This window comes from Corvus brachyrhynchos, unplaced genomic scaffold (genome assembly GCF_000691975.1).
Source record: "Corvus brachyrhynchos isolate BGI_N302 unplaced genomic scaffold, ASM69197v1 scaffold115, whole genome shotgun sequence".
Taxonomy (NCBI): Eukaryota; Metazoa; Chordata; class Aves; order Passeriformes; family Corvidae; genus Corvus; species Corvus brachyrhynchos.
In genome coordinates, this window is record NW_008239553.1 from 6,012,955 (window position 1) to 6,023,093 (window position 10,139).

A 10,139-nucleotide genomic window follows, 5' to 3' on the forward strand; every position below is an offset into this window, starting at 1 on the left:
GCACTTCCACGTGTACCATGTACTCTTCAATGGGGTGAAATGCTGCCTCTGTCCCTACTTTGTCTGTCCTTCGGACGTGAACACTGGAAAAAGTTACATTTATTTATAAATTACATTTATTTTACATTTACAATAAATAAATTACATTTATTTATAAATACTACACATACTTTAGCAAAGGAAATTTTAAATTGAATCCCTACGTAAAAAAAGGAAGGATTAAAACTCATCCATGTCCATCAAGACACACTGACAACATGAAGTTAGATGTCAGTCTGTTCTCAAAAGCAATATAATAATCTCACAAGGAAGGCAAAGGGTAACTGAAAGAAAGGAATGAAGGACATTGAATTATAGCATGTAAGGTGGCATTCCTTTTGTGCACAAGGCTAAGTTATCTACTGTAGACAGATAATGCTTGATCAATACAGGTCAAAAGGAAAATAGGAATATTTGCATCACATAATGCATAGTTTGAATTAAGGTAGTTACAAAGGCATTTTTTTTGACCTCCTTGAAATGTAACAAGTCTTCAGATACAGCATTGGTGAAGTGCCCTACCGACTTAAGGTCAAAAGCCAACTAACACTTGGACAAACCTATTGTGTGCTTTCACTTTTCAACTTTCTTGAAAAGAAAGTTGAGGATTGAATGAAAATTCTGGCAAAGGAAGCAGACTCTAGCACAGCAGCAGCAACATTTTCCACACTACATGATGGCAAAACCTTTCTCCCACAAGCTGCTTTTTCTTAGTCATAGGTGCTTTTCTTCCTTCTCCACGTATCTCCCCACACAGACTTTTCCAATTCATCTTTACCTTTGAGAAACAACAATTGAGAAAACACCAGCAGGGAAGGGAAAGGCACATGCCATGTTCATATGCAGCCAGTGATAAAATTAGTTGTGAGTTGTGGCAAGTAAAATGTAGGCTTAGCCTTTTTTCCTCAAATGTAAAAGCTATTGGCATTTGGAAAGAAGACCCAGACAGTTAAGTGCCTGGAATACAAGCTATAAGGCAATTACATTAATGAAATCCTGTATTACCAGATGTGGAAGGACATGTTAAAAAACCTTCTATTGAGCTTCCTTTTATATATCTGTCCAACTACAGGTGGACAAGTGTGCTGAAGAAGTACTTGTAATCAACTTGTATTACGCACAGTTAAAAAATAAGAGCTTCCTCTAGGAATCACCCTCTCCCCACAAAATACTTTGAGACTCTGATTATCATCATGAAATATTTCTTCCTGAACAGGAATCACTACATACACATATTAAAGCACAGACAGTTAAAAAGAAAACGAAATACCCACCCGATCACTGGATGTTTGAAGCCAAGTTTCCTTGTGGCTTCTTCTATTTCTTTTTCTAGCCAAGGCTGTGGACGAATCAAGTATTTCACAAACTGTGAGACCCACCACACTGCAGGATCCCCATGTACACGAATTAGTCTATCAGCCAAGTCTTCAGGGACAGCCAAGGGCAAATAAGGTGGCCGTGGGTGTAAGCTGTCAACAATGGGAAGTTCCACCACCTGAACATCCTTATCATTAGCCTCACCTGTTTTAAAATACATACTAAGATGAGTCAAGTAGTTTACTTTATTAATAAGCTTTACTATTGGCAAATAATACCCCAAACATATCAACTAATCTGTATCTTCAATTTCAAAAAGACTACCTAACCCTTGCTCTGCTTTTTCAAAATAGCATTAACAAATCTAATAAAAACCACAGTTTTAGACTAGATTAATATAGGAACTATATCTAACAATGCACTCAAAGTAGAACAAAATTGAAGGTTCTTGAATTCTTAGCAGCTGGTAGTTAATTAACTATTAAATGTGTTCCTGTTCATATATTCATACCTTCTTATATACAACTATACCATTACTGTGTGCTAAAGCTTATCTGGACAGACTGGTTATCTATAATGTCTAAAATTCAGTTACTTGTTCAAAAATTAAACAAAGAAATATTTTAAGGCATAAGAAATCATTAAGAAAATAACTACAGCTCTGCTGCTCTTCTGAACACATTTTATTGCAGTAAATTTCAGCATTTCAGACATCATTATAACCACTGAATTAGCTACTCTGTTGTTAGAAGCGGAGAAAGACAATTCCTGTCTTCAAGAACTTAAACTATGAAGTAGAAAATTAAATAGATCAGGGGAAACACAAGCACTATATAAGCACGTGATGTACCTATGGATAAGAATTTGTTATGTTTTAAATATTAACTACAGTAGAATATACAGATGGTTTAGATGGGACTTTAATTCAAGGCCTAATAGCCACTAAACGTCTTTTAAGAGTTTTTACAAACTACACAAACACAACAGTCTACATAATTGATAATTCAAAGCTATGTTCATATACTGAAACAAATTATAATACATGACAACACAAAACAAAGCATTACATTTTTAAAGCATTGAACATTTCAGCTGATATTTCTAGTGTGCTCATTTTCTCCAAAATAATGTTTTCACTGTCTGCACTATTTACCAGCAAAGATGGTTAGTTCTCCCTTTAGTGCTCACCAGCCAGGAAAGAACACTGCTTTAAATATAAGCAAATAAAACTCATAACTTTTGATGCCCAAGTAAATCTTAATGCTACAAAAATCAGTTCAGGGAAGGAATAATGAGTTTAAGAGTTTAAGAATGGTTAAAGATCCCAAAGGTTACAGCACTTTTGCAAGACTAGTCAAAATTCTGCAGTAACTCTCTGAGATATGGTTATTTAAATAAGGAATGTTTGTTATCCTTGGGTGTATTTTCAATTCATTTTTACCAGATTTGGAAATCTGTCTTCCAAGGGGTATCTATATGTCAATATTTCATCACTGCACTGTATACCATCACGGTAAAGGGATTCTTTAGAAGAATTACCCATACGGCAGGTATGGATGATTCTTTTTAATTCAAGAAGCCAGTTCATATTTTACCACCTATTATATCACACTCACAATAAAAGATTTAATCAAAGTTCATCAATTCAGTAAAAACATTGAGCATTTAAATCTTCCTATAATATGATGGATAATACTTTGTTAGTATGACTTCAGAAAGCTGCAATAAAAAAAAGCAGCATGAAGCCAGGGAAGTGCTAAATCTGGTGCAGATATATCAGGCAAAAGTTTAGACAAGAAACGTTTAGCTTGGGAATAGTATGAAAGAATGCTTGAGGTTCCATCCTTTTCACCTTCTCCCCCTCAACTGAGAATGGGAGAAGAAACAGGGTGGCAAAAGAAACAACAGCAATCTTAGCCAAGACAAGAAAGAAAATACTTCCATCTTAAACTAGAGAAGAGAATTTGCTGCAAACCTTTTGAGGGGAAAAAGCAGGTGATGCAAAAGTGCATACAGAAGGTGGATTTTTATTAAGTACAGTATCACTGACAAGATTTTAAAATTTGTTGTATTACTGAATAAATATGTTGGTCTGTAAAGACAGTCATTTGGAAAATCTTGTTATTGATAAAGCTGATTGAGCAATCCGACCTACTAATTGACATTCCTACCCTGAAAAGCACTCAATACATTGTTCCATCCTATTTAAAGGATAAGAGTGTGCTTCTAAAAGTTTCCACAGACTGGCTTAAGGTTTTGAAGAAAATGAGATTGGCCAGAAATAACTAGGAAAACTCTTAGCATATATAGCAAACTATATTCAAGTGTACCAAAATTACCGAATATCAAAGAAGATTGTGAAAAAAGAATTTCAGATTTCAGCTTTCAGCTCTATGTGATACACTGTTTGAATAGCAATGAAGTTGCAAGACTTGCTGCGAATCAAAATCAGAAACAAAAGAAATGTATTTCATTAAGGAAAAACAAAGAATTTGATTGTTCAAAATTACCTACTAGGTCGAGTGTAGTCTTTAAAAAAAAATTACAAATCAAATCATAAATAGGGTCATGGCTATTTCAATAATGTTTAGTTTGTTAATTGCTTACATACAATTATCATCTGCATAATCAAACACACAGGTATGTGTACAATTCCAAAAAACTTTATGGCAACTCTCTAGATTTTATTACCTATATTATTGTCCTGAACAATAATCAAGGAAAAGCTCCCTATTAGTCTTCACTCATTTTTAAAAGTATGAGATAGCAGATGCAGTAAAAGGAAAACTTACAGCAACTGTTGGCTTTAGTCCTGGACAAAACCAGTGCAGAGAAACTCTTCAGTAACCCTGAAGGGGTAAACAACTCTCTGCAACAGCCTTATAGGCAAGAGACAGCATTCTTACCCTACTGATAACTGTTTTTTCACAGTGTTTGTGACAAAGATTCCTAACAGGCAGTGAGCTTGCCCAGTTTTCAACACGTGTAGTTTAAAAAACTGTTATCCTTTTTTGGACAGCAGGTTATTGTTTTATTTTAAAATAAAATAAATCAGAAATATGCTGCAATCAAAATCAATGATACAGGAGATAACCAAAACTCAGTCAGATCAATAGACAAGCAGATACATTAGAAAACAGTAAGTCTCATTGCTGATTCATATGAATTTTCAACTGAAGATAATGAAACCGAGTTAAAAATACAGAATTAACTTCTAATCTACACTTCAGTTTTCTCTAACTTGTAATATATTTGAGCTTTTCTTCACAGATGTATTTTGTTAAATAATAAATAGGCCATAAAAGGTAATAATCCATACTAATGTTTATGTATTTTTCTCATGTTGGTAGTTTAAATCACAGCATCATCATGTCAATTAGGTCCAATTCCCTACTCAGTGGTGGCACAATTTTGACATTTGATCACAGAATTATTTAGGTTGGAAGATACCTCTGGAGTTGTTATACATAACTTACATGTCAGCAATACTTCAAGTTACTTCTTCTGATGTGATTTATTTTACTTTTACAGTTGCCAAAATTTGTCACTATAATTCTATTTATAGCTTAACTTTCATATGATTCCAGGTGCTGTTTTTCACTTTGGAATAAACTAAATAATTGTCTTCCAGAGTTCTGCAACTTAGTCCAGTTTTGGATTTTACTTCACTGAGTAACTAAAGATTGAGTGTTTTTGCAAAAGTCATAAAGTACTGCAATATTGAAAACATTCATTCTTATCATAACAACGTGCTCTGGAGGAAGGTCCTGGACTGAAACTGATTTTTATTCAGATGACCCATGCCATTTGCATCTAGTTCTTATTTATTACCAGTTTTTGGATATGTTCATCACTAATACATCAGCAACACAGTTTCAATTTCCAGGAGACCCACTGATTACTTTTTAAATACTGAAATTAGCTCTGTGTGTTATAAAAAGCGTAACTTTGCTTCACTGCAGTAGCCCAATGTGCCTTAATGACCTTACAGCCCTCTTGTGACTTGGCATAATCTTACTGTCTGCCTACTTTTCAATTTACCCTAATTTAAAGCCCCTTTAAAAACTTTTGCTATTTGTATCTTTCTTATCAACTTCTTTTTTTGGAAGCCTAAAGATGTTGGTTTGACTCAAAAAGACCTTGGGAATTTTGTCATTTTAGCTAAGCTTACTTCCTGCCATCTGAACATTGGCTCATGCCTGCACTCGGATGGCCATTTTCATTGGGTGTTCATTAACTTCTTACCTGAAAGGAGGCTGACATTTACCATGCAATCACTACTACTAGTTAATGTTAACTGAAAACCTGTTTGCTATTCATTCTCCTATTATTTCAAAATTCACCAGCTAATTTCAAAGTATTTTTTCAAGAAGCCCTTAAAAGGTATGCCAAAGAACACCATGCTAAGGACATTCCTGTCTTATAACTGAGAATTTCAATTTCATTCCGGTTTGTCTTGCTAGAAACACTGAATAAACTGAATAAACTGATGCAAAAATGGAACAGCTTCCCTGCTTTTCTGTTTCTGTAATATACTTAATTAAGCTGATATCAACTCCCATAGACCAACCACAGATTTACTTAACCAAGCTCTACAGCTTGAAAGGCTGACTGCCAATATGGAACCTTACCCAGGTGAAAAACTCTCATTTCAACTGCACAAGATATGTCAGAGTGATGGGAAAGCTGTTTGATTAGCACCGGATATGGTGAGAGGACTGTGCTGAATTCTCTCAAGGCTCCTCATTGTCCTGCTGGCTCCTGTTACATATTGCAAAGGACAGCAGGTTCAGGGTTCATCAGTGACACCTCAGTGCTTTTCTTTACAAATCAGATACAGTAAAAAATGAAAACTACGCAAAGTTACGGCGTGTTATGCTCTTTATCAATTGTCAACTAGTTCAGAAGAAAGTAAAAGTATGCTTTTATCTGTTTTGTGATGCAGACTACACCTCCTACAACTATCTTCTGGGCATTTGCATACTTAAACAAAGTTACCTTGTAAGAGATTTATGCCATAGTTGAATTATAAAATGGAATTGCCATCAGAAAAAAATTGTATTTTTCTTTTTAAACAGTCGATGTAAAACACAATTCATATATCTAAATGTTGGGTTTTTTCCCTAAGCTTTTCCTTTGTACAATTTTAATACAGAATTTTTGAACTTGGTTTCTGATTTTCTCACTAGTGTTCCACTTATTAATTTTTTAATCATCCTTTATGTAACCAAGCCTTTAAAGGCAGACAGGTGTTGAATAAATTTGGTGCAATTCTGTTTTAAAGAAACTGAAAACACAGTCCTTTTTTTTCCAGGTTTCACATGCCATATGGATAGTGTTGTCCCATTTGTCATCCCAAGGGGCTGAATCTCGATACCTTCAGGAGTAAATACACCAAAATGTTTTCAAACATGCCAACAGTGCCTTTCATTACTCTTCTCAATCCAGCACTTCCAAGGCTTTTTTCCTGCATTCTTTCCTTTCCTCTTCTGCACAACTCTTGCAACTACCCTCACTTGCTCTCATGTCTCTTACCTCTCTGGGTACTGTTTGCATGTTGAAAAGTGGCATCTGTGATCAGTCATTGCCTCTCACTTCCTCACAGGCCTGAATGTTGACTTCAGTGGCTCTGTACACACACAGAGTCTATCTACTTTAAGGACCTTTGAGAGGCCTTAACAAGACCTATTTATTTTAGTCACATTTGGCCAAAATTCATCCAATATTCAGAACTTAAACTAAGTTAGGCTTAAAAAGAACAAGAGCAGATAGAAAGGTAAAGCACAACGACAAAACTTTTGCTCTCACAAGAAACTTGTCTAAAATAAATCTGTGAAGATATTATTTTATCATCTCCCTCCTAAAAAGTAAAACTTTAATGGTAGTCTTCTTTCTCCTCCTGCAAAAACTCTAACTTCCAGAGCTACTGAACTACCAACATGTCTTTGTAAGACAAGTGACAATCTTGCAATTGTATTTATTTTCCCATGTTATTCCAGTCCTGTGATAATCCTCCCCATCATCTAAACCATAGTGTAAAGATGAACACTTACTGTCCTAAAAAGTGATGAGATTCCAGTGAATGTTTTCCCTTTTGACCTGATGGAGGCCTGAACTGAGTGTAACAATTTCTGCATTTGCAATAGCTCTGTCTCTAACAAAACTAAAGCAGTAGCACCTACTGGTGCCTTTAGAGCCTCCATTCCCTTTACGGCAGCTCAGGTGAGCTGCATTATAAAGACCTGTATTTCTGTTTCACTCTACCAAAAACTTCTCATCACTTCCTAGAAGCTTTTTGTGGCAATTGTCACATCACTTGGAAAGAACATTATAAAGTAAAGATTCTTCCCTTCCTCAATTGTTTGGATAGCCAGTGTGTCAGCTGGAGAGTTTACAGATGAACAGACTGTGCAAATCAACTTCATAGAATAGTCAGGAGAGCATCAAACTACGTAGAAATCAAGAAGTGTACTAGCAATTTATTTTTCCTTTTATCTTGATATATTCAAACTGCTTTTGAACAATGCCCCATTTCATCTAAACAGCCAATATGAAAAGTGTACGTGTTAAAAAGGAGCTCCAATTCCCTAGCTGCCAGAAAATATCTCAAAATGTATTTGCAAAGGCAAATATACTTTCATAAATGCAAAGGGGTTTTGCCACGTTATCCTGGTCTAGTTATTCATGTAAACAGTAAACAGAATTGATGTTTTAAAAGTAATATGTAAGGATAGTTGAAATAACTCAGGAAAACATAAAAAAGATCATTACATCTATATTGATAAAAAACCAAATTTGGATTTGATTTCCAACAATTCCACTAAAGCTTATTCTCTATTACAGTCTAATGTTAATTACTATATACTTATAAAAATAGTTCCAAATACTTGCTTTGAATATATGGTTATCTTTTCTGTAATAGAAGATAGCTTATTTTTATAATAATCCTTCAACAGCTTCAGGGACTTATCTCTTGCATGCATATGCTGACTGGACATACCCTCAAGCCTGCAACAGGCATGTAAAAGCATGTTAAAAAGAAGACAACATGCAGACAGTATTTCATATCTCATGACCTAAAAGCTTCCAACAGGTCATGACAATGGAGCTTAATATTTGCAGCTGGCTGTCCAGGCATCTAGTGGAGAAGTGCTCCCAGTTTAGACAAGACATTTACTGTCTTTTCAAGGTAGTGGTTTATAACTCCCAATCTTGTATTGTTCTAATTTGAACACTTGGAAGACTCATCTTTCAATGAATTAGTAAAAGTACCTCCATATGCAAGTCCAGATGGAACACAGCTCTCAAGGTATGTGTAGACAAAAGGACATTTTAGTTAGCCATAAATAAAACAGGAGAGAATAAACCTTCTATGTTGTTTGAAATTCATAGCAGTAAGGCACATGTCACCTTAACAGTGCATCTGAAAGAAAAAAGGATGCGTTCTACTTCATATGGTCTACTAACATGAAAGGAGAAAATCAAGAGTGTAAGCCTGTAATAATGGAAAAGGAAATTTTTCTGATCTTCAGTAATAGGGGAAAATGTAATGGAGGTATTAAGAAAAAAACAAGATAAATCACACAGAAATATAGATGTTTTCTCCATAACTATTACAGTAATAAATTATTATTAATTTGCACAGTATTGGAAACTTGAAACCACTACTTTAGCTAAGGGTACTTGCAAAAAAAGCCCCCCAGTTTTGCTGAGGTTTGTCACAGGATTTATGTAATACCAGATAAAGGAAAACACTTTCTAAAGATTTCTCTACAAAACATTAGCACAATGGCATTCATGGACATGCAATGCCAAAAATATGGTATTATAGTAAATATTTTTTCTTTGAATATAAAATGCTAAATTAAATTAAATGTTAAATTAAAATTAATGTGTGTCTTCAAATGTGGGTAGGAGATCAGTGCAATAAAAAGGCAGCTTTTCAAATTTCTTATCTGTTCACAACACCAGAAATAAATCAGTGGGCTGAAGGCCTAAAGATTGAGAAACAAAAATACAAACTGCAAGAAATTATTTCTGCCTTAAAAGTCTTAGTATAACTTCCAGTTATTTCACAAGATGGAAAAACTGTATTCAGAGCCATTTGCCTACAAGCAGCTTTTCACTATGGCATTCTAAATCTAGACAAGAAACATATCCTGAGAATTAGATGACATTTTAAGGTTCTTTTTTAATTCATTACTCAAATGCAAGAACACAAACACCCTTGGTGAAGTTACACTGAAACGAACCAAACGCCCAGCCTTGTGCTACTGTAAAGAATTAAGAGTGCCTGCATTAAGAGAAAGAATGGCTGCTGTAACAATTGATACATTCCCAAGAATCAGAGCCATAACCCATAGTGCTGACAGATGTCTCCACCTGGATATTGTGGTAGTCCTTTTCAAGACGTAGGAAGGGTTTGGATGACTTGAATTCAACTCCACAGCTGCCAGTTCAGATTACTCTTGCTTAAAGATCACTTAAAAATAGGTAACTATTTTTTCTAACTATTACTTAACCAGAACATTTTAATGACCTAGTGTAATACATTAGAAAGTTATTCAAAACTTGAATGCAGGTTATAATTCCCCAAAACCCTAAGAAAGCTTCAGTTTGGATTGAAATTTATGCAGCCAAACAAAGAACTCAGATTAACATTTGAAACTTTGCGGTTTGTTTGAGACCTAACATACTTAGTTTACCTCATGTCATCTCTTCATGTTCAAAAAAACCCTGATTTTTCTCATTTGGGTACAAAACACACTAGTATTTTTCCCTAC

The 10,139-nt window shown here is 34.8% G+C and overlaps 1 protein-coding gene across 5 annotated transcripts in view; it reads right to left on the bottom strand.

Moving 5' to 3' along the window:
- FUT8 (fucosyltransferase 8) overlaps positions 1 to 10,139 on the bottom strand; it is a 90,154-nt gene that overhangs the window by 16,549 nt on the left and 63,466 nt on the right. For all 5 annotated transcript variants that reach the window (XM_017742074.1, XM_017742076.1, XM_017742077.1 and 2 more), the window contains 2 exons: positions 1,314 to 1,560; positions 4 to 83 (listed from right to left, as the gene is read on the bottom strand). In XM_017742074.1, coding sequence (XP_017597563.1) covers positions 4 to 83; positions 1,314 to 1,560 — 327 coding nt within the window. The remainder of the gene's footprint in view (positions 1 to 3; positions 84 to 1,313; positions 1,561 to 10,139) is intronic.